Raw genomic sequence first — 25,611 nt, forward strand, 5'->3', positions numbered from 1 at the left:
ATCCTGACACCCGAAGGTCCTTCAGGGGTGGCCTGACCCCTGATTAAGACCATCCAAAACACCACCAAGACTCTATGGCAGACACCTGCCTCTCTTGCCCCCCCCAGCCAAAGGAATGGAAAGAAAGTCCTTTGTACCCTCAAAAGGGTTGAGTACCTATTTACTCACCCTCAGCCGGGCACATTAATTGTGGTGGCCGCAAATGAAAAGGAGAGGTAAAGGCAGCAGGGACCAATGCCCAAATATAAAGAGGCGAAGAAGCTGGACCTCTTCAGCCGAAACGTCTGCTCTACTTGAGGACTCCATCTTCGTATTGCCAACGAGCAAGCGGTCCTCAGCTGCTACAGTTTTAATTCTTGGGACATTCTGATCAGGTTTAAAGAGTTGCTTCCAACTGAATCCAGGCCAGACCAAGAACCTCCTTGCAAGCCTTTCTAGACTCAATGGACTCAGCAACCCGCACTATCTCAACCACCATTGCCGTGAGAAGGAGCTTGTGGCTGCAGGCTTCGAGCCTTCCGCACAAGGTCCAGCAAACAATTCAGGACTTGCCCTTTGAAGGGGTGCCTGGGGGTGATGCATCAGACCAGATCCCAGATCCTTTTCACCGTTTTGTGAACAGTCTATCCCATTTCTACCATGCCTGGGCCTGGATCACCTCGGACCCAGTAGCATAGCTAGGGAGGAGCGGCGCAGCGGCTGCTCCCCTACCGAGCAGAAGTAGCGCCTTTTAAAATCTTTGGCGCCTTTTACATTTTTACTCACCCGCTGGTGCTCCGGGTCTTCAGCGGCGGGTCAGGGAGTGGAGATAAAAAAAGGCGGCACCCCCGATACTCACCCGGTGGCGCTCCAGGTCTTCAGCAGCACTTCGGCATCAGGTCCTTCACTCACTCTGGTCTTCGGCGGCATTGCGGTGGCCGAGGGGGGTCCTTGAGTACCAGGGGGTGGCACCTTTTTTATCTCCGCTCCCCCTGTTTTTTCCACCTGGCTACGCCACTGCTCAGACCAATGGGTCTTGGACGTAGTAGAATTGGTATATTCTCTTCAATTTGTTCCCTCCATTTCTCTCTCCCAGCCCTCTTCCCTGTCCCTCTTCAGGGAACCCCCCCCCCCCCCCCCGCGGTAAGACTTGCCCTGCTGAAGCCGGGTGGGGTGGGGCTGAAGTCCAGAGCCCCACCACTCCAAGGGTAAAGCCCAGAGCCCTGCCACTGAAGGGATGTGGGGACGGGCGGGGACGACAACTAAACAAACCCATTTTTTTCAGTCTTCCCTCCTAGGTCATGTTTTCTAGACCTTTAATCATTTTTATTGCTCTCTTCTGGACTTTCTCCAATTTGTCCACATCCTTCCTGAAATGTGATGCCCAGAACTGGACACATTACTCCACCTGAGGCCTAATCTGCGCACAGTAGAGCGGAAGGAATTACTACTTGTGTGTTGCTTACAACACTCCTGCTAATACATTCCAGAATGATGTAAGCTTTTTTTGCAACAATGTTACACTATTGACTCATATTTAGCATGTGAGCCACTATACCCCTCAAATCCCTTTCCAAAGTATACCTTCCTATGTAGTCATTTCCCATTTTGTATGTGTCCAGTTGATTGTTCCTTCCTAAATGTAGTACTTTGCATTTGTCCTAAATGAATTTCATCCTATTTACTTCAGACCATTTCTCCAGTTTGTCCAGATCTTTTTTCATTTTAATCCTATCCTCGAAAGCAGTTGTAATCCCTCCCTGCTTGGTATTCTCTGCAAATTTAGAAGTGTACTCTCTATGCCATTATCTAAATAATTTATTTTAATTATTTTATTTCATATTTTTAATTTATGCTCTCCCTTAATTTGTGTTCTTAAAACTTGCCTTTGATTCTGGCTATGCCAGTGTACTGTAGAGGATGGTGGAAAACTGGAAGTCTTGGCAGTTGGGTAAATGACCCTTTGGGAAAGCATAGAAAGAGTTTTTATATCCTGTTGTATAGCTTTTGTGGAGGGAACCCATCTGCTTTTCTGTACTTCCTTATGGGCATAGTTGAAGATAACTGGAAATAGGGGTGGAAGGTTGAAATCTGTCAGTCGTTGTCAGCTACCATCTCTGCCACCACATCTAACTATCATATTAGCTCTCTGAGTTTCCACGTATTTCTAAAATGAACATTGAAATAGTAATGTTTAAAGTCACCATCAGTTTGAAAAGTTAAGAAGTTCCTTTGTATTCCTTCCTACCCCCTTTATCGTAAGAACAGCCATACTAAGTAAGACCAAAAGTCCATCTAGCCCAGTATCCTGTCTTCTGACAGTGGCCAATGCCAGTGCCCCAGAGGGAATGAACAGGTAATCATCAAGTGATCCATTCCCTGATGCTCATTCCCAGCTTCTGGCAAACAGAGGCTAGGGACACCTTCCCTGCCTATCCTGGCTAATAGCCATTGGTGGACCTATCCTCCATTAATTTATCTAGTTCTTTTTTGAACCCTGTTAGTCTTGGCTTTTACAACATCCTCTGGCAAACAGTTCCAGACGTTGACTGTGCGTTGTGTGAAGAAATATTTCCTTTTGTTTGTTTAAACCTGTTGTTAATCTATGTGTCTGACAATTTTGTTCTTTACTATAGTTTCAACCAGTTTGCCCAATACTGAAGTCAGACTTACCGGCCTTTAATTGCCGGGATCACCTCTGGAGCCCTTTTTAAAAATTGGTGTTACGTTAGCTATCCTCCAGTCGTTTGGTACAGAAACTGATTTAAATGATAGGTTACAGAGTACAGTTAGTAGTCCTGCAATTTCACATTTGAGTTCCTTCAGAACTCTTGGGTGAATACCATCTGGTCCTGGTGACTTAAACTAAACAGTAATATCAGTTTGTTCCAAAACCACCTCTAATGACACCTCAATCTGGGATGGTTCCTCAGATTTGTCATCTAAAAAGAATGGCTCAGGTTTGGGAATCTCCTTCACATCCTCAGCGATGAAGACCAATGCAAAGAATTCATTTAGTTTCTCCGCAATGGCCTTATCGTCCTTCAGTGCTCCATTAGCATCTCGATCTTCCAGTGGCCCCACTGGTTGTTTAGTGGGTTTCGTGCTTCTGATGTACTTAAAATTTTTTTTGCTATTACTTTGAGTCTTTGTCTAGCTGTTCTTCCAATTCTTTTTTGCCTTTCTGATGATCTTTTTATACTTCATTTGCCAGAGTGTGTGCTCCTTTCTATTTTCCTCACTGTGATTTAAATTCCACTTTTAAAGGATGCTTTTTTGCCTCTTACTGCTTCTTTTACTTTGTTGTTTAGCCACAGTGGCCCTTTTTTTGGTTCTCTTACTATGTATTTTAATTTGGGTATACATTTAAGTTGAGCCTCTATTATGGTGTCTTTAAAAAGTTTCCATGCAGGTTGCAGGGATTTCAGTTTTGGCTCTGTACCTTTTAATTTCTGTTTCACTAACTTCTTTATTTTTGTGTAGTTCCCCTTTCTGAAATTAAATGCTACAGTGTTGGGCTGCCAGCGATGCTAGCTTCAGTGCCCTCTTGATTGCTTTATTTCCTTTTCCTTCGGTCAGTCTTCAAGCTGTCCCTGCTTGGAAAGCCTTTTCAATTCCAGTGTTGAGGATCTCTATAGTTTCTTTATTTGCATCCTGTCTGAAGACCCATTTTTTCCTTAAGGCCCAGAATATTTAAGACTTTAAAAATTTATCTAAGGTAACTTCTTCCTCTCAGTCTCTTAGTGTATCTTGGTTTATCTTTTTTCCTTGCTGTTTTCAGGATTGTAATGCTTCCAGGGTCAGGACTGTCTTATTATTTATCTTGTCTATTGGTCTGAGCATATTGTTGATGCTTAACAAATAAAAACAATAACCCATTGTGATTAAAGGGAGAGCATTACATTTCTCAGAACTATTGATGCAGATTTTCTGTTATCTTAGAAATCGAGAACACCACTTGGGCTTATATTTTTGAGTTTTGACAGTTGCATTCACAACTGTATGAGAGAGAAACTTGTTTGTGTGTTAATGAAGAGTTAGATTCCATCATTCATTTCTACAGCAAAGGTTAGATTTTACGGCAGGTCCTCACCAGCAGAACTGCAGAATAAATGGAAACTATCTTCTGTAGTCTCTCAGAACCATTTCATACAAAAGCCATCTGAGACACCTGTACTGTCTCTAATACTGTTTAGTACTTAACATAAAGTAAAAGCTGAAAAGTTTATACACTTAATATGCTTTTGGGATTGCAGATGGTTTTAACATTCAAATTTACTAGTTTGGTGGAGGGCCAACAAGAGTAGAAACAAGATATGGAAAAAAGATTCAGCAGAAAAGGTGGCACAGGAGTTACGGTTGGAAGAAGTGATAACGGGATTGGAGAGGGAGATTTTTGTATACAAAATATTGTGTTAAACACTGTACTATCAATATTGCAAAAGTGTTAAAATCTCCTTGTAGGGGTCAGTGACAAACAGTGAGAGCTTTGTTGTTATGATTAGATACCTCCAGAATCTTTCCATAGAATTACAACTTAATGTGCCACTGGGAAAATTGTATTACTTATGGTACAGTTTATGTCCATATAGAAACTCATGGGATGAAAATATAAAGACATCGGCTTTCTAGTATAAAATAAAAACATTAAGCAAATTAAGATCTCTAGGTTTGGATTTGGAGATTCTTTCTAGATACGATCAGCACAGATTTTTCTCACTCTAAAGTTTCAAGCTTGCAGCATGAAGCTGAATAGGAACTTCTTTAATTGCAAGTCTGTTAGAATCTCTGAAACACTGGTAGTGGGCCATGACACCCTCTTATCATACAATCATAAAATCATAGAATATAAGGGTTGGAAGGGACCGATCCCCAATTAAATCATCCCAGCCAGGGCTTTGTCAAGCCTGACCTTAAAAACTTCTAAGGAAGGAGATTCAACCACCTCCCTAGGTAACGCATTCCAGTGTTTCACCACCCTCCTAGTGAAAAAGTTTTTCCTAATATCCAACCTAAATCTCCCCCACTGCAACTTGAGACCATTGCTCCTTGTTCTGTCATCTGCTACCACTGAGAACAGTCTAGAGCCATCCTCTTTGGAACCCCCTTTCAGGTAGTTGAAAGCAGCTATCAAATCCCCCCTCATTCTTCTCTTCCGTAGACTAAACAACCCCAGTTCCCTCAGCCTCTCCTCATAAGTCATGTGTTCCAGTCCCCTAATCATTTTTGTTGCCCTCCGCTGGACTCTTTCCAATTTTTCCACATCCTTCTTGCAGCGTGGGGCCGAAAACTGGACACAGTACTCCAGATGAGGCCTCACCAGTGTCGAATAGAGGGGAACGATCACGTCACTCGATCTGCTGGCAATGCCCCTACTTATACATCCCAAAATGCCATTGGCCTTCTTGGCAACAAGGGCACACTGTTGACTCATATCCAGCTTCTCGTCCACTGTAACCCCTAGGTCCTTTTCTGCAGAACTGCTGCCTAGCCATTCGGTCCCTAGTCTGTAACGGTGCATGGGATTCTTCCGTCCTAAGTGCAGGACTCTGCACTTGTCCTTGTTGAACCTCATCAAATTTCTTTTGGCCCAATCCTCCAATTTGTCTAGGTCCCTCTGTATCCTATCCCTACCCTCCAGCGTATCTACCTCTTCTCCCAGTTTAGTGTCATCTGCAAACTTGCTGAGGGTGCAATCCACACCGTCCTCCAGATCATTTATGAAGATATTGAACAAAACCGGCCCCAGGACCGACCTCTGGGGCACTCCACTTGATACCGGCTGCCATCTAGACATGGAGCCATTGATCACTACCCTTTTAGCCCGACAGTCTAGCCAGCTTTCTGTCCATCTTCTAGTCCATTTATCCAGCCCATACGTCTTTAGCTTGTTGGCAAGAATACTGTGGGAGACTGTGTCAGAGGCTTCGCTAAAGTCAAGGAACACCACGTCCACTGCTTTCCCTTCATCCACAGAACCAGTTATCTCGTCATAGAAGGCAATTAGATTAGTCAGGCATGACTTGCCCTTGGTGAATCCATGCTGACTGTTCCTCATCACTTTCCTCTCCTCTAAGTGCTTCAGAATTGATTCCTTGAGGACCTGCTCCATGATTTTTCCAGGGACTGAGGTGAGGCTGACTGGCCTGTAGTTTCCAGGATCCTCCTTCTTCCCTTTTTTAAAGATGGGCACTACATTAGCCTTTTTCCAGTTGTCCGGGACTTCCCCCAATCGCCATGAGTTTTCAAAGATAATGGGCAATGGCTCTGCAATCACATCCGCCAACTCCTTTAGCACTCTAGGATGCAACGCATCCGGCCCCATGGACTTGTGCACGTCCAGCTTTTCTAAATAGTCTTGAACCACTTCTTTCTCCACAGAGGGCTGGTCACCTCCTTCCCATGCTGTGCTGCCCAGTGCAGTAGTCTGGGAGCTGACCTTGTTTGTGAAGACAGGCAAAAAAAGCATTGAGTACATTAGCTTTTTCCACATCCTCTGTCACTAGGTTGCCTCCCTCATTCAGTAAGGGCCCCGCCCTTTCCTTGACTTTCTTCTTGTTGCTAACATACCTGAAGAAACCCTTCTTGTTACTCTTAACATCTCTTGCTAGCTGCAACTCCAATTGTGATTTGTCCTTCCTGATTTCACTCCTGCATGCCCGAGCAATATTTTTATACTCATCCCTGATCATTTTTCCAATCTTCCATTTCTTGTAAGCTTCTTTTTTGTATTTAAGATCAGCAAGGATTTCACTGTTAAGCCAAGCTGGTCGCCTACCATTACTATTCTTTCTACACATCGGGATGGTTTGTCCCTGTAACCTCAATAAGGATTCTTTAAAATACAGCCAGCTCTCCTGTCTACTTATGCTACTGATTGTATACTAAACGCCATTTCCTTATTGCAGACATGCAATAACGTCTCTGTGATCTTTTCTGGCTGCCTTTGCAACTCTGTTTTGTCCACCATTCCTTTGTTAGACATAGGATATCCTTCAGAGTGTTCCCCCAACATTCCAGTCAATGTATAATAAATCTAATTTTTTTTGCATCTCTGTTTTTCTATACCGTGGAGTGCTGATAGCCTTCAAGGCCTGACAGCTTAATTTTGGTCTCTTCTTCCAGTCCAGAATCCTGTGGAGGCTTCAGTGATTTATCATAGACTTAAAAGCCAAATGGGACCATCAGGATCATTTAGTCTGACCTCCTGCATACTGCATTCCTGCTGTCAGACTGTGTCCAGGAGCAGAATCAATCTATAAAGTCCCCTTTTAGCATAATTGCATCGGTGCTTCCAGATTTTGCTTAGAACCTTTTGAGTGGTTATCTGCATAGATTTTGGAGTAATTATTCAATGCTCTTAGGGCTTTCTTCCTGGATTCTAGTCCTCCATAGACTTTACCTTGAGGTCTTTACTGTGCTCCGTATAGCTAAGTTCTTTAAATTTTGCTTTACATGGTTTCAAGAAGTGCTGCTACGAGATTCCTCACAGGTGAGCAAGTCTTTTGCATTTGCTTGGGAGTTGAGTGAATTATGTGGGTGTCATATGTCTGATTAGAAATGTCACCCACAATGTGCCAACTCCCCATGAAGCACTCCTGAGAATCTCCAGTAAGCTGGGCATGAAATTGGCCTGGAATCCTTCAAAGGATTGATTCTCTAAATAGAAGCCAGAGTTGAATCCCCCTTCCTTGGTGCTAGGATTGTCCACATAAGCACAGACCCAGCCACTCTTGAAGCAGAACGGATCAACAACACAGGATGCCTCAAAGTGGCTTGTACAGGTCATGAAGCCAAACTCCTTTGGAGTATCATGAGGCTTTGTTATCCATTGCAAATTAATTCACCAAATTGGGGTTGGGTGTGTGTGTGCGCATTTTACAGAGGTGAGAGAATATTATAGACTCTCTGATCTGGAAGAACTGACCTTCCACAAGTTTCTCCAGTGACTGCATAGACTTCTGGATTTGACTAAGTCACTGATGATAAATCCTTAAAGACTAAGAGAGCCAAAAGTACCCAAATGAGGTTCCCTCAGCAAACAGGATAATTATGCCCTTACATCCTCCTCTTGACTGATTTGAAGTAGAAGTGGAAGGGCCCTGGGTGTTGAATGATTTTGGGAAACTACTAGGAAAAGATGCTGCAGAAAATTCCTCTTGAAAAAGTCTACCATCAAGCATGGGCTACTGGACAAAATTAGGGAACAGATTTTATTCCAAGTGCTTCCAGATACCTAAGATGTTAGAAGGGCTTCATCCAACATAATGATATATGAATCAGTAATCCCTCAAAGGAAAAATTCAAGATGGTCACCTACGAGCAAGTATACTACTACTAGATAGAGGCCACTGGCTTTGTGTTGTATCTTGTTGATGCTTCTGTGTACATTTGGATCCTTACCTAACTGAGATGTGTATCAAATTCATATAAGACATCAGCACTATCCATTTTGTGTATTGCCGTTTGTGCTGGCATCTGTACTACTTGTGTTCACTAAGTGATTACCTTGGCTTAGTTTGACTTACCTGCACGGTTTGAGAGTGCTCTTGTGGGGTGGAATGATACTACTGATGGGGGTGAGGAGTGTCTAAAATCAACTGGTCACCATCACGGTGTTGTAATTATCTAGAGTTCACCCAGAGTCTCAACTTGCAATTTGGGTCATCAGTTGATGTACATAGAAACTCTTCTAGACGTGGCTCAACTGCATCAGGACAGGAGCCCCAAGATATTGTAAAGTTAAGAGAAATCCACTCTTCAGGATTCGTCAGAGCCAGAAAGCTTCAGCTCTAACAATATTAATGTTAGCTCCTCTGGCTACAGCAATATTCATCGTAGCCATGGTATAGCATAACATCAGACAACCTCAGTGGAGCGTTTGATCCCACTGAAAGTTTGTTGTATTTCACCAGTAATTATTTTGCTACTGATAGTCTTATGAGAGTCATTTAGCATGGAAGGTCAAGTACAGGGTATTTCTATAAGATACTGGTGCACAAGAGCATGACCACTTTATATCTAAAATTACCTTGGGAGCGGTTTAAGATGAAACCTGTTTTACTGCTTACATAAGAATGACCATACTGGGTCACACCAAAGATCCATCTAGCCTAATATCCTGTCTTCTGACAGTGGCCAATGCCAGGTGCCCCAGAAGGAATGAACAGAACAGATAATCATCAAGTGATTCATCCCCTGTTGCCCATTCCCAGCTTCTGGCAAGCATGTCTATAAACAGAGAGATTCCATGTATTTTATTTCAACTTCATGAAAGCATTTTTAATCTTTCTTTTTTAACATTTAACATAAAATCCCACTTTTCATATATCCTACTGAGTTCTATTTTGGTGCCTAATTGCTTGTGCCCTTTCTTCCTGCTTGGGTGAAGTCCTTTTTGGAGCTTAGAGTATCCCTTATTTTAAACTTTAGTTTTCCGCCCCACCTCCCTCCATGAAAAGACTCTTCTTTCATTACACCATTTATCCACTAGCAGGAAGGGATAAATGTCGTTACCTCCAAACTATTGTAACCACGCAGTCTTACCTAGGCTCTAACACAGTTCACAAAATTGTTTTCAATACGCTTTAAATTTAAAAAAATACTTATTTTTAGCCAAGCCATCCTTCCCTGCCAAAATAAATGTTCTAGATCTTTTATGTAATACAGGAAGATTCTAATGAGGTGAGAATAGCAGAAAATGTATCTTCCTATGTACTTAGTGTAATGTAACTTAAAGTCATGACTAATGCATTGTTTTGCTTTGTTTTATGTTTTAGAAATATGGCAAATTAACAACTTGTACTGGTTGCAGAGCTCAGTGCAGGTTTTTTGAAATGACTCAGTGCATAGGACCTAATGGATATATGGAGCCATACTGCTCAACTGCATGCATGAACACACACAAAGCAAAATATGCAAAATCACAAAGTAAGTGAAAAGGATGGTGGCTTTTCATCACTGATAAGAGCAGACATGAATTAAAACATTTTTTTTTGACTTCCATGTTTTACTTCTGTTTATTTCTCTTATGAAGAAGATATAAGATTTGCAAAAGTAGTCTCACTTTGTACTAAGATTATTTTTTCTGTTTTAGACTATAAATTCATGTAGGTTTTAAAATTACACTCATCACTATTGTATCTGAGTGTTTTGCAGATTTTAAAGGAAAAACATACTGTCTTTTTATATTCTAGACTTGTAATATTTTAGTCCCTGCTCTGGTCATCTCCCATTTGGAATATTGCAACCCTCTCTTCCTTTTAGCATATTGATTCCCAAATCCCCCCCCCCCCCGCCCCCCCCCCCCCCAAAAAAGTTTTCCAGTGTATTGAGGCTTGTAGGTTACTGGGGGAGGGGACGGATGGATGGACATTGAGACATATTAAATAGTGTACACCAGTGATGCTACAGAGTCAGAGTACTACAGAGTACAGTCTTCATGCATGTACGTGGTACTTTATCATATTTGATACCATCCAATACTGAATAAATTCCGTCCATATGCATGAGACATTGCAACTGTGTGTTTTTCACGAGATACATCATTTAGCCAAGACATTTATTCTGGGAAAGGGGTGTATAAATCTGTCAAGATGTCTGACTGGGAAAAGGAGACAGCGTGAATTAGTTTGTTCACCAAATTGGAAATACTAATAAGTTTTTGATAGGAATACGACAATACTTTAACTTTGAGGTTTAACAAAGAAGATCAGGAAGAACTAAAATGTATATTTTCCTGTCTCGTGTGTGTGAGATTTTCAGAGCCTAGTAGTTTTTTTGGTAGGAAAATTTAATTATGAAGTTTAGATTTTACATTAATAAAATGAGAGGAAGTGGTAAATTATAACCCAGTAAATTTCTACACTACTACTTGTATTTATTTTCTTTGTAAACTACGTTTTTCTTTTAGGTATGGGAATTATTTGCCACTTTTGTAAACGAAACACTTTACCTCAATATCAAGCCACAATGCCTGATGGAAAACTGTACAACTTTTGCAGTTCCAGTTGTGTAGCTAAATTTCAGGTTAGCCGTTGTGTTAAATCTCTTCCTCCCTGAAAATATATATGTATATATTTGTTGATGCGTGTGTTAAATATGTGCATATTAAAATATCTGGCTTTTACATAGCTTATTTTGATTTTTGCACTAAAACTAAAAAAAATAGCCTATCTTGGGCCACAGGCAGCTTTGACATAATGAAAAGTACAATTTCATAAAGAATACAACTCAGAACCTAAAAATGTGAAAATAACCAATACAAAATATATCACAGCAATACGTGGGCACACCCACCACTATCAGTCCTCACCACATCCTTCCCCCCAAAAAAAGCATGTGTACAAAGATGAGCCCTGCAGCGTGGACTGAAGGGTAACAAATTCTGGATCTTTCAGACAAAGTGGGCCAGGAAGTGAATTCCAAAGTTGAGGGTCCTTCATGTTTGAATACCTGCCATATGGGGCTCCACTGACTGCAACTACGGCAGTATGTCATGGGGACAGAGGCTTTCTCTGAAACTGTTACATTCTGTGCCATTGAGGACTTGCAGATGAAAATGAGCCACTTAAACTGCACCCAGAGAACAAATAGGTTGCCAATGCACATCCCAGAGCACTGATACCCTGTTTTTCTGATGGGATATGCTACTTACCAAATGAACTGTCACGTTCCTCACAAGCTTCAATTTCTGGTTTGATTTAAGGTGTAGCCTCCATATAGACTGCACTGCAGTAGTTAAATCTTTAGGTGAGAAAGGTATGAATGACAATAGCCTAGTCTGCATCTGAAAGAAATTGTTGCAATCTCCAGATTAAACAAAAATGGAATAAAGTCTTCCTAATACTGTTGCTATATGATTGTCCAGCAGTGACTGGGGATCCAGCAATACCCCCAAATGGCTTCCCATATGTTGTTAAAATTTGCACGTTTATGGGAGCAGACGTAATTCCCCCCCCCCCCCCCCCCCCCGCATTTTCTGGTTGCTTCTCACAAATCTACCAGCATCGCATCAATCTTCAGCCAGATAGCCTTCATCTGTGCCCCAGTCTTTATCAAACATCTGGTAAGGCATCTAACAGCACAGTCGAGATTGGATGAAATAACAAAATAGAGCTGGGTGTCGTGTAGGGTGACCAGAGGGCAAGTGTGAAAAATCAAGACGGGGGGTGGGGGGTAATAGGTGCCTATATAAGAAAAAGCCTCCAAAATTGGGACTGTCCCTATAACATCGGGACATCTGGTCACCCTAGTGTCGTCAGCATATTGAAAAACTGTAACCCATGCCTCTTGCTAACCCTCCCAGCAGTCATGTGTATATTTGTCATTCCCACCTACCCCCTTTGTTCATTATGATGGAATCCTGTAGAATTCTACATGTGAGAGCTCTTGAGGCTGAAAAGCAGTTTGGTATCTCTTGAGAGAGAAAGCTACTAAAGGACAATCCTGTCTGCTCCTGCTTGGCCTTGCAGACCAGACAGTGTTTCATCCACAATACTGAAAGCAGCTGACAGGTCTACAAATGTCGGCATGGCTACTGGCTGTTCCTCTTCCATAGGAGACCAGCCAGTGCTACCATTACGGTGTCTGTGCTATACTAGGTCTGTGCCCAGCCCAGGTTAACATGGACTAAAATGATCTGAGGCATCCACAAATTGTCTTGGTGCAATCTTTTAAATACTTTTAACCAGAGATGGAAGGTCAGATACTTAATGGTAGTTGGCTAAATTGTCCACTTCAGGTGATGACTTACAGTAACTCCTCACTTAACGTTGTAGTTATGTTCCTGAAAAATGCGACTTTAAGTGAAATGATGTTAAGCTAATCCAGTTTCCCCATAAGAATGAATGTAAATGGGGGGGGTTAGGTCCCAGGGAAATGTTTTTTTGCCATATAGTACAGTACTATAGTTGGGAGGTGTCCGTGCCTTACACCGCACAGGCACCGCCCACTGGCACTGGTGACAATGAGGCAGGCAAGGAGGCTGAAGGTGCTGTAGGCTAGGAGAAGCATGTTGCGCAGCAGCAGCTGCAGCTTCCCCTACTCTGCAAGCACCAGGGGCGGGGGGCTTAAGCCTCGGCCCACCCACTGCACCCCTTTTCCTCCAAACCCACACCCTTCACCCACTGCTTCTCCCCCCTCTCCCCCTTTACTCCTTACGCCCTGTCCTCGCTTCTGCCTCTTGCCCGCGGCAATCAGCTGGCTTGCGGCATTCGGGGGGAGGAGTGAGGACACCGCGCGCAGGCTCCCTCTCCCTCTCGAATGCTGCAAGCCATCTGATTGCTGCAGGCAGGAGGCAGGGGAGGGAGTGGGGAGGCGTACCGTGTCCTCGCTTCTCCCCCCTCCCTCCTGCCTGCGGCAATCAGCTGGCTTGCGGTGTTCAGGGGTAAGGAGGGAGGGGAGAGGAGTGAGGACTCGATGCGCAGCCTTCCCCCTCTTGCTTGCGGCAATCAGCTGGTTTGCGGCATTCAGGAGGCGGGGAGGGAGGGGGAGTCTGCGCACCAAGTCCTCGCTCTTCCCCCTGCCCCCTGAATGTCACAAGCCAGCTGATTGCCGCGGGCAGTAGGTGGGTTGTGGAGGGGGAAGACGCTGATATGCGGGGTCTGCCGGCGGGCGGGAGGCATTGGGGTGGGAGGCGGGGTGTACGGGAGCTGATAGGGGGGTTGCCAGCTATGGACGAATCAGGCAGCCAAATGACGTTACAGCAAAGCATTGCACAACTTTAAATGGAGCATGTTCTGTAATTGAGCAGGGACGTAAGATTGAAACAACGTTAAGTGAGAGGATGTTAAGTGGGGAGTTACTGTACTTAATAGAAGCCAACTCCTCTGGAGGAAGAGTTGATATCTATCAACAGTTCACCCATGTTCCACTCTTCGGGGTTTATTCAGAGAGGAAGGACAGAGATCTGAAGCACAGGTTGTGGCATGAAGTATTCCTGGCATCTCTAATACCAGCGTGAACTACATGGCACTGAACTCAAGAAGAAGAAACCAGTTTTTTTCGCCCTCTTCAGTCAAGATGTTTCCCTTCATCTATGGAAAAAGGCAATTAGTTCTGAATCTGCTTGATTTTATTCACAAAATATGAGATTCCCTCACAAAAGTGAGGGACACTCAGCCACCAATGTATGTGCAATGCTTCAAGCAATGGGTGATGGATTTACGTATTTAATTAACCATGTGAGCAGCAGTACTACAAATCATGTGATGGATTAAATAATTGACTTTTAATACAATACTCTGAATTTTCTGTTGGCTAATGTAAATTTAGCTTCACCTTTTGCCCATCTCAACAGTAATAGGTAATAATGTGCCTAGTAGTGTACCTGTTTTTTTCTTTAATAGTCCTTTTTAAGTGAATCCTCTCAAACTGGGATTTACTCAGTTAAAATGAGTTTGACATGAATTAGTATTAACTATTACCCAACAATTTGTCATCCAGCCACTCTGTATGGTTTGTTTTTAATCGTAAAGGGCTGAAAGTTTTGCAGAAAGGAGTGAATATAGGGTTCCACAAGTGATTTTTATTTCTACTGGTCATGGATGGTTCTGCACCGTTAAGAGAGAAAATGCAAGGTGATACTTTGATCAAATCCCTTTGATCCACAATCTTATATTTCACTCTACTCTTAAAGTAGGTTGCTATGTTTCCCACTCTGATAATATATCTTCTCTTGAATAATCCTTTCATTTCCAAATAAAAATTACTTGGTAACACATTAAAAGCATTTGAACAGTTCACTTGAGGTATATGCTATGGCATTTATGCTAATACATAAATACTGTTCTCCTTTCCTTGAGCAGTTGAGTGTAAGCATTCGTCCTTGTGACTGAGAGAAGACCAGGCATGTTTACCTAAGGCGGCTGTTCCATAGGTGGTTGCTGGTGAAACACTATGCAAGAATGTCTGAGGCCTTTCCATATATCCTAAACATACTCGTCATATTAATGTCTCCATCCAACATTGTGCTGCCATTAAGTCCACTGAGACAACTGAAGATTTTTTTTTTATGGTGTCTGACTTGAGATTTAAGGAAACTGAGGCTGGAAATTCCTTCTCTGTGAAGATGTGGTGCTGCAGTATGAGCTTGCAAGGTCATCTTGCCAGTAGCATCAGTCCTGAATGGGAGCAAAGTGCCTTTCTTAAATAGTCTTATCTTTCGTCATGTCTCGACATCTGTTTTCTAGTGTGCCTAGAGAGTGCTGGATCTAGTGGGTTTCAGACTTCTTTAAGTAGAATATCCTGCAGCTTGTTGCCCATTTTGTTGGTGGCCAGGTAGTATGCTGTTCTCTCTCATCCTCTGCCATGGAATGCGTGTGATGGGAGGGTGGCATGCTGGTGGTGGAAATCCGTGGTATGAGTCTGATAGTAGTGGAGTAGCTATGCTACTGGCTGTAATGTTGTTGAGGTTTGTTTGTAGAACAATGCTGGGTGGATGGGTGACTGATAAATTAGCTCTTCTAAGGAACAGACACATTTTATGTACTCTGATTTTTTTTTTTCCGTTTACATTATTTCACTGATTGGAACAATTTGATTCTTTCTGGGTGGTTCATTTTAGCTTTGTCAAAATCAGAAATAATTGGTGTGCTATCTACTGTTTGGACCTCCTAGAAGCCCAGTAACACATGCATCCATATGCAAAATTGCTACTGCAATTTGAACTGCCCTTGCTCAGAGCCACTCTAACTTCCATGTTATTCAGCACTTTGTCACCTTCCACCAGTTGCAGTGCCAGTGTAGAATGTAAGTGCTGGGCTTAGCAATTGTATTAGTGCTTCAGTTCTTCCAGTGCAATCCCAGACTGTTCCTGTTCCACTCTTTAGTGACAGTCTGACAGCTCAGAGCACTGGCTGTGTCACCTATTTAAGTTGCTTGGATGCAAGCCTGATTGTGGTCTCTGATGGTCTCATCTGTGCCTGGCACTTCCTATGTCCTCTGTATTCAGGGAAAGCCCTCGAGCAGCTGCAACGAAACATGACCATTCTTGGCTCAGATGACAGCTCAACAAAGAAGGGAACAAATGTGTAATTTAAAATACAACTTTAATAAAAATATTAATAAAAAATAACATAAAGGTGCCTGGAAATTTTTTAAAATGGGCTTGTGCCCTTTTTTTGCTGCTTTATTTATTCTAAGTGTAGTATACACTATGTGCTAGACGCTTTCCAGACATTCAAGAAGGAGGTTCTCTTTGAGCAGCTTGCAATGTAAGGATAGACAGAGTTAGGGGAAAAAAACAATAATCAATCAATTGTAAACTCGATCAATTGTAAACACATGGCAGAAGTTAACCTTAAAGAAGAAGAAAATTGTGAGTGGGGTAGAGGTCTTATAGATGAGCTCAAATGAGGTATTATAAATGGCCAGAAGAATTATTTTGATATTTTAAAAAATTCTTCTTTGCTTGTTCTTTATTTTAGAAATATTAGGAATGTAAATTCTGGTCTTCCCTGGCAATCTCTGCTAGACCTCTGTGGTGTTTGTTGTGAGCTGTATTTTAATTGAAGATGTGTGTATATTAAATCTCATAAACAACGATTTCCGTTATCTAAAATATTAGTCATTAAACTTTAAATATTAATTAAAACAAATTTTGAATTTTCTGACTAAAAATCTCCTCTGTTCTCAGCTCTTTAATTTTCACTTTTGTCATGTAACCATTTTGTTACTTGTCCAGTCATTAGTCTTCCAGCCTAGACAGGACTTGAATTTCTGATATATAAAGAAGAGCAGGGGAACATTAAATGAAATCCTTTCAGGACTTTTATATATCAAAAGAAGCAAAAAAGCCACATAACCAGTTTTTTAGATCACCTATAACATTTAAAAAAAAATTCCTTTGCCCTCCCTTTTTAGTGATTGTCATTTTTGTTTTAAAAAAAAATCAGTGGTCATGGGGACACACCATTTCTAATGTACTTTATGGCCTAGGGGTTGTCACAAGTGCCTGTCAACTGTTTCAGCAACATCTCCAATATTCCAAAGCTCTGATAAAAAGGAACCACCTCCCTCTGCATGTTGCTTAGTACCTGCTCATTTCCGACCCAGTGCAACTCCCTAGGGCCTCCCCTGCACTTAGTGGAGGAGTGGTTAGTGGGGAGAGGAACAGAATCGGGAGTTGAAGGACCCAGAGAGAGATCTTCTCTCTAGACTCAGACTACTCCTTCTTCGATCCTGGAGGGAAACATGCAAGAGAGGATTTTCAGTAATAAGACAAAGGAAAAAATCAGCAGAACGAGAAAACTTCAACTTAAATAAAATCATACTATTTTATTCCTTGAGCACCAACACCCAAAGGCATGATTGTTTATCAGAATAAACTGTGGTCACCAGTCCAGTAATGTGCTGGGGGAGCTGCTGACTTTGTCCTGACATCTGCAAGTATGAGGATGTAGCAAGTTGTAGATCATACTCTTCATAGCACTTGCACAGCTCCCAGTACAGAATAGAACCATTTAAAGCAGGCAACAGAACAAGCCAAAATGTGATCAAGTTTAAATAAAACTATTACATAATACTGCAAAGATCTGTGCAGGACATAATGTGACAGGTGTGAAGATTCAGAGGCCCTGAAATGCTTGCATGGAGTACTGTTTGTGGACGTTGCACTGGGTTCATGTTATAATGATGTCTGAAGAAACAAAAGATGATCTTTTCTGTTTGAGGTTAGGCCAGTTTTACTCTGAGGCCTCACCTACATTAGTGCACCAGAATGAAAACTCATGCAAACTCCTGAATGATGCACTTGTGTAAAGTTGGGTCTTGCACCAGACCAGTGTATGTTGGTATGTTACTTGATGTGACATTTTTATGCCAGTGAAGCACATCTGTGAACTCCAAGTTTCAAGGAGAGCTGTCCTGAGAAATGTGTGTTAAACCCTGGACCGGCATGATTTTTGAAATCAGCTTGAGCAGTGGTAATGAGTCCATTATTGTTTGAGGTTAAAGCTTATCCCAAACTTTGATTAGTTCCCTACTTAAAAATAAAATAAAAGTTTCAAACTTGTTTTTGTCCTGTTTATAATGTTTCCCTGTTGGAAAGGCTATTAAGAAGGTGGGTGTGGGGAAGCTAGTGGTATCTCAAATTTCTTCAGATTTCTGTGATCACCTTTGATTGAGACTCTGGCATATCCACAGCACGGAGAATATGCCAATCTAATTGGTGGTTGATTTAGTGATGTGCAAAGGCTGATGTCCATAATGGGTCTATAAGACCAATGGACATCTGGTATAGAACGGAGTTTTTCATCGAAGTGGTATTTACTGCAGGGAATATTTTACATCCGTTCTTCAGCTGTGATGTTGGCTTCCTGTACACTTCCAAATGCAATACAAGATGTCTCCTTTAATCTAAAAGCCCTAAATGGCGTGAGATCTGGTTACCTGAGCGAGTGCCTCTTCTTGCCATGGCAGTTGAGTCCGTTGGGACACAGCGTGTATTCCCAGATTTTTCTGGAAACGGGGTGCAGGGTATTCTCAGTAGATGGCCTTCTACTCTGGCATTTGTTTCCTCATCTGATCTGCTAGAACCCAAGTTTGACCATTTAAGACACGATAAATGGCTTCTCCATTCTCAGACTTTTGCCTGAGGGCAGGGTAGCGTTAATCTGCCTTGGTTTTTTGGCGGGGGGGAAGGGGGTTCTTTATAAATATTGCTTTGTCTAGTTCCTTTCATACAAAACCTCTGATATAAATGATGATTCCCATCTAGAACTATCAAACTATGTTTATTTCAACCTACATGACTGATTAATTGTGTCAGCTGATCAGTGATGGGGCGCGGGGGTGCTCTTCAGTTTTATGCATACACACAAGGAGAAGCCTAAAGAGGTCCTTAACATTGAGTACAGTAGATGAGAATGTAGGAGAAACAAGACTGAAGATCATCATAGGTGAAACAAATGGATTATAACGAGCAAGAGTAGGAGATTGTGAAGATGAGGGAAAACACCTGTAAGCAATTGAGAGAGGTGGGGAGAATCAATCAGAAGTGGAAAGGGTTATCTGTTGTGCCTTCTACAAGGAAAGCTCCTGAATTCAATAATATAAAAACCTATATTGTCATTAACAGTGTAACTTTAATGAAACATATTTTAATTAAGAAAAATGTAAATTTGTAGAACATAGTTTCTACAGTGATGTGTATATTGTTTTTATATTTTTCAGACTCTTAGTGTGCAGTCTTCAACCAATGGTCAGTTTGTGTCTCCAAGTGACATTCAACTGAAATGCAATTATTGCAAAAGTTCTTTTTGTTCAAAGCCAGAAGTACTGGAGTGGGAGGTAAGTTCCTTGATAATACTGAAGCAGAAGTATGGGGTGGTTACGTGTACTTGCCAAATAGGTTTAAAAACTCCTTCATAAGTAACCTATATATGTTTAAATGTGTACCTCTTAATAGTGGGGTAGTCCTTAAAGTTTGCATAACTTTTCTTTTTAATGTTTTAATTAGCAAAAATTGGGTATTAATAATGTTAAACCTATAATTAAATTTGTGTTTTACTGATAGAATCAAAAGGTTTTGCGAGAGTGTGTGCATGTGCATGTACTCAAGTACCATATTATATATAGCAAAAAGGATCTAGAATTTAAAGTAAAAGGTAATTCGCTTTTCTTACCTCAGCTGTAGAGGTTGAAGCCTGCTTCTTCTTTGAGTAGTTGCAGACATGTATTCCACTCAGGTGTGTGTGTGTACCAGTGCTGGAGAACTTTGCTTAGTAATATCAATTGTGTGGTGCATGCTGCTTTTGGCCTCTTGTAGCTCCTAGGGCTTTTTGAAGGTGGTGCTGCCCTAACCCTCCTCAGTTCCTTGTCATCACCCACGGCTTGAGTTAGAGCATTTCATGAGGTATTTACCTCATATATTGTTGTCTGAGAGTTTTCTCTGTGGTTTTTTTTATATGTAATTACTGTTAGTAGTAGACCCCTAGAGTTAGATTGTTAGATTGTTAAATAGTTGATTTTTGCCTGGAGCAATGCCTTCACAAGGTTTCCAGCACTGTTCCTCCTGTGAAGTAGTTATCTGCAGTAGCAGTCCCCATTATCAGTGCGTATTGTGCCTCGGAGAGGGGCATATTAAGGAGAAGTGTTCCTTTTGCAAGCAGTCCATCAGTTTTAGGCAAGCAGTCAAATTGGCTTTCCTGTGGAGGTCAACATACCAGTCGTCAACTTGCATACCACTTTCCTGCCATTTAGGGACAGATTTGTCCCTTTTCTACAGTGTTCAGGAAACAGTAACCACAGATGTATGGATTCTAAGCATGGTAGGATTGGGTTATGCCATCCAATTCCTGTCTGTCCCCCCTGTCACACACCCCAACTTTGTCCCTTTTCAGGGAACCCTCTCATCAGTCAGTGCTTCTACTGCAAATCGAGACTCTGCACTTTGGGAGCAGTAGAGGAAGTTCCCATTCAACATTGGGGAAAGGGATTCTACTCCCATTATTTCCTGATCCCCAAACCCCATGAAGGGATGAGACATATTCTGGACCTCCGAGGTCTCAAGAAGTACATCAAAAATATAAGATTCCATATAGTAATCTTAGCTACAGTTCTCCCAACATTAGAGCAGAATGTCTGGTTTGTTGCCCTCAATCTTCTGGATGCCTACTTCCATGTGAAGATTTTCCTAAGCCAAAGAAAGTTTCTGAGATTCATAGTGGTAGGCCAACATTATCAGTAATACAGTAATCCCCTTTGGCCTGTCAGGAGGATGGGAATTCACGTCTTCCAGGACCTGGAAGACTGGCTAGCGAGGGACAAGTCCAAAGACCAAGTCCTCTGTCTCATTGAGTTAATGTTGGATCTCTTCGTCTGGCTGGGGCTGATTTTGAACAAAGAAAAGTCAAAATTAATGTCAACAAAAAAATCAAATTAAGCGGGGCCCACTAGGCTCTACGAGTTGGAGGGCTTTTCTCCTGCATGAATGATACTGAACAATTCATTGCCTGTGTCTGTACCTGCAGTCTCACCTTTCAACTTCAGGCCATGTGGCTGCAGGCACTTACGTAATCCAATGTGTGGTGTTGTGCCTTTTGTCTTCTTCAATCATAGCTGAATTTGGTCTGTTGCCCAAATTTAGACAGGCACGTCCGAGTGCCAGTGGTGATTCTGAAGTCTTTACAGTGGTGGGGAGATCAGAGCAATGTATGTAAAGGTGTTCCCTTCACCTGTCCTCCAGTGACCAGTACTATAGTTACTGATGCCTCCACAAAAGGTTGGAGGATGCATTTAGGGACATTGAAAGTACAGGGGTGTATTAACTGAACAGGAAGCTTCCCTTCATATCTGTGTCCTGGAGCTTTGAGTGATTGACAATGTGTGCCTGGCCTTTTGGGACTAGATCAAGGGTGTGCAGTGATTCACATACTTAATGACAATACCATTACAATGTACTATGTGAACAGGCAGGGAGGAGTCGATTCCAACCAGCTCTGTCAGGAAGCCATGATGTTTTGACATTTTTGCATCGAGGAAGACGACATTCCCACAGTTGCACACTTACCAGGTTCACCGAATCGGTTGGTCAATCATTTCTGCAGGAATTTCTCCCAAAGTCACCAGTGGTCTGTGAAGGGCCATATGCTGAGATCCACTTTCAAAGAATAGGGCATTCAGACAGTTGCCCTGTTTGCGATGAAAGACACCAAGAAATGCAGTCAATTTTGCACTCCGGGGGGGTGGGGGTGGGGGGGTGTTCTCAGTCTGGCTCATTAACCAATGCCTTCCATTTGAATTGGGTATTGGCCCTGATGTATGTACTCCCCCAGATCCCACTTGTCCCTCATGTTATTCTCAAACTGAAGTTGGATCATGTCAGAGTGATACTCATTGCACTAGTTTGGCTGAGACAGTGCTGGTTTTCTAACCTTCACAGTCTGTCGGTTCGACCTCCCAGATCTCTCCCCCTCATTCCTTACCCACTGACACAACACCATGGTCAGATATGGGATCAAGCACCAAGCAGTCTGCACCTAATCGCGTGGGTACTGCATGGTTAGATGAGGAGGAAGAACAGTGTTCTCAAGCAGTGCAGCAAGTCCTACTTTGTAGGAGAAATCCTTCTCCCAGGTTTACCTAATTTGGTCATTGGCTTGGGGAATTCAACTGATGCTAGCACATATTCAAGAAGTTTTGGATTACCTGTTACAAGTTAGGTCCTCAGATCTGTCTCTCAGCTCGAGCTCAGCACTTTATCCTCTGATGCAAGGGAAGTTGGGATTTTCCAAGTCCGTGATAGCTATCTTTCTAAAAGGTGTTGTCCTCCTCTTTCCACCTGTAGAAGAAATGATTGCCTTGTGGGACTTCAGTACTATACTGGCTTCCCTCATGGGTCCTCCATTTTGAGCCACTAGCAACTTGCTCTGTCTCCCTTTTGCCAAAAGACAGGAATAAAAATAAAAAGCTATAATTTCTATGAGGAGAGTTAGTGAACTGCAAGCCTTAATAGTAGAACCTCTGTATCCAAAAGTGGTGTCAGTTTCACCAAGCCTCACTCAGATGTGAATGAACAGCATCCTCATTCCTTGGATATGAGATGAACATTGGTATTAGATCATTTAAGGCATCACCTCAACTTTTTGTCTCTTCTGCAGATCTGATGAAGGGTCAAAAGGTTTCCACATAGTTAAATTACTTTCTGCATTATGACAGCAAATGGCGTTGCTCAGACCACATCTCCTTGGAGACTGGTGGCTCATTTGATGAGGGCCCAAGTGACTTTGGTCACGTTTCTCAATAATGTGTTTTCTTCAAGTGCTAGTCCCTCTATGTATTCCAAACATGCGTACACATATGCGCCATGCACCTGAGTCTGGAAGTTTTTCCAAGCAGTGTCCATTGACCCACACATGCACAGTATCTTCCCTTATGCTCTCACCTGATGGTATAAGGGGTGGTGCAGGTCAACACCACTCCAGTTCCCGCTTATCACCACATGGCCTGAGTCAGAACCCTGTTCCCCTTCGCTCTTGTAATCTTTAGAAGAGTTACTGTATATATTTGCTATAAATAGTTATTCTGTAGTTTAGAAATCTTAGTTGTACAATGGCCTCATGCACATATGACATTTTTTGTCAGGCTCCACTTGTGGTGCCTACAAGTCTGGGTCCACTCAACCTACCAGGCAACCAGGGACCACATTGACTCTTGAGTCACTGTTCCCTCAGAAGTTCTTGCCTTTCTTGGTTGGTGGTCCAACCCAGCCAAGGTCATGGTGGGGATCCCTTTCAGCTCTCCCATACCAAGGGCCTCCCTTACAGGATGGGGTACTCACCTGGAGTGCCATGCAGCCGAGGGGATGTGGACACCATGGGAAACTAGGCTGCATGTAAACTTGCTGGAACTCGGAACAGTCCACCTAGCCTGCAAGGCCTTCTTTCCCCTCATACGTTCCCTCTGCTTACAAGTCCTATCGGACAATATCACCATGATGGTATATATAAACTAACAGGGAGGAGCGAGATCTTGTCCCCCTCCTGCTTTGAGGTAGTCATACTGTGCCACTGGTGTGTCAGGAATCAGGTTACCATACAGCCCGCATACCTCCCAGCTGCTCAGAACTCCCTAGCAGACAGATTAAGCAGAAGTCTCTACATCATGAATGGGAAATACACTACACAGGTCTGACCAACATCTTTGCGCAGTGGGGTACTCCCCTATGGGACCTGTTTGCGTCCCAGATGAACAGAAAGATGCCCAAATAGTGGTCCAGTGTGGCCATAGGCAGTGACTCATAGGGCGACACTCTCCTGCTTCCCTGGATGGGTAGCCTCTGATATGCCGTTTCTCTCGGACTACACGTTCTCTGGAAGATTTGCCAAGACGCAGCCACCATCCTCCTCCTAATGCCCTGTTGGCCAAGACAGTTCTGTCCACACACCTGCCCATCAGGATCAGCCCATTTCAGGTTCTCCTGACACAAGACCATGGGAGGCTCAGGTTTCCCATCCCAAGCTCACTCCACCTCACGGCTTGGTGTTTGGATGGGTGTTGGACATAGTAAGCTCAGACTCTGCCTCAGTCCAGGTACTCCTTAACCAGAGCAGGAAAGAGTCTTCAAGAACATACTACCAAGCTAAATGATGTACCTTTTCCTCTTGGGTGTGCCGCCACCACCATTCCCTCACCAGGGTAGACATTCTGATTATCCTTGACTATTTCCTCGCCCTAAAAGCATGAGGTATGTCCCTTAGTTCACTTTGTGTACACCTACCAACAGTTAGCATCCCTACACCAGGGGAAAGAAGGTGCTCTATCTTCATGCATCTGATGACGGTACTCTTTATGAAAGGCTTGATCAGAAACTTCCCACCCATCATCAAGTCCAGGCTTCAGTGGGACTTCAACCTCATCCTGTCAATTCTCCCAGGGCCACCCTTCAGACAGAGACAAACACTACAAGATCTCTATCAAGCGTTCTTACAACTACAGTACCCACCTGCTGAAGTGAAGAAACAGATTGACAGAGCCAGAAGAGTTACCCAGAAGTTACCTACTACAGGACAGGCCCAACAAAGAAAATAACAGAATGCCACTAGTCATTACCTTCAGCCCCCAACTAAAACCTCTCCAACGCATCGTCAGGGATCTACAACCTATCCTGAAGGACGAACCATCACTCTCACAGATCTTGGGAGACAGCCCAGTCCTTGCTTACAGACAGCCCCCCAACCTGAAGCAAATACTCACCAGCAACTACACACCACAGAACAAAGACACTAACCCAGGACCCTATCCTTGCAACAAAGCCCATTGCCAACTGTGTCCACACATCTATTCAGGGGACACCATCATAGGGCCTAATCACATCAGCCACACTATCAGAGGCTCGTTCACCTGCACATCTACCAGTGGGATATGTGTCAGCAATGCCCCTCTGTCATGTACATTGGTCAAACTGGACAGTCTCTACGTGAAAGAATAAATGGACACAAATCAGACATCAAGAATTATAACATTCAAAAACCAGTCGGAGAACGCATCAATCTCTTTGGTCGCTCGATTACAGACCTAAAAGTGGCAATTCTTCAACAAAAAGACTTCAAAAACAAACTCCAATGAGAGACAGACTGCTGAATTGGAATTAATTTGCAAACTGGATACAGTTAACTTAGGCTTGAATAGAGACTGGGAGTGGATGGGTCATTACACAAAGTAAAACTATTTCCCCATGTTTATTTCTCTCTCTCTCCCTCCCCCCCCTTCCCCCCCCCCGTTCCTCAGACGTTCTTGTCAACTGCTGGAAATGGCCCACCTTGATTATCACTACAAAAGGTGTGTCCCGTCCCCCCCACGCTCTCCTGCTGATAATAGCTCACCTTAAGTGATCACTCTTGTTACAGTCTGTATGGTAACACCCATTGTTTCATGTTCTCTGTGTATATAAAATCTCCCCACTGTATTTTCCACTACATGTGTCCGATGAAGTGAGCTGTAGCTCATGAAAGCTTATGCTCAAATAAATTTGTTAGTCTCTAAGATGCCACAAGTACTCCTTTTCTTTTTACCAGCATCTGCGCACCCTCCTCCACTCTGATCACTGCTTGCAAGTCACCCATGTGTGGAATACCCATAGGGACCAGCACTCAAAGAAGAAGAGGTGGTTACTTAACTGTAACTGGAGGT

The 25,611-nt window shown here is 42.8% G+C and overlaps 1 protein-coding gene across 1 annotated transcript in view; it reads left to right on the forward strand.

Annotated features, from left to right (window-relative positions):
* Positions 1-25,611, forward strand: part of ZMYM2 (zinc finger MYM-type containing 2) — a 151,350-nt gene that overhangs the window by 53,684 nt on the left and 72,055 nt on the right. The window contains exons 7-9 of the mRNA XM_074957983.1: positions 9,759-9,909; positions 10,892-11,007; positions 19,153-19,269. Coding sequence (XP_074814084.1) covers positions 9,759-9,909; positions 10,892-11,007; positions 19,153-19,269 — 384 coding nt within the window. The remainder of the gene's footprint in view (positions 1-9,758; positions 9,910-10,891; positions 11,008-19,152; positions 19,270-25,611) is intronic.

This window comes from Natator depressus, chromosome 1 (assembly GCF_965152275.1).
Source record: "Natator depressus isolate rNatDep1 chromosome 1, rNatDep2.hap1, whole genome shotgun sequence".
Lineage (NCBI taxonomy): Eukaryota > Metazoa > Chordata > Testudines > Cheloniidae > Natator > Natator depressus.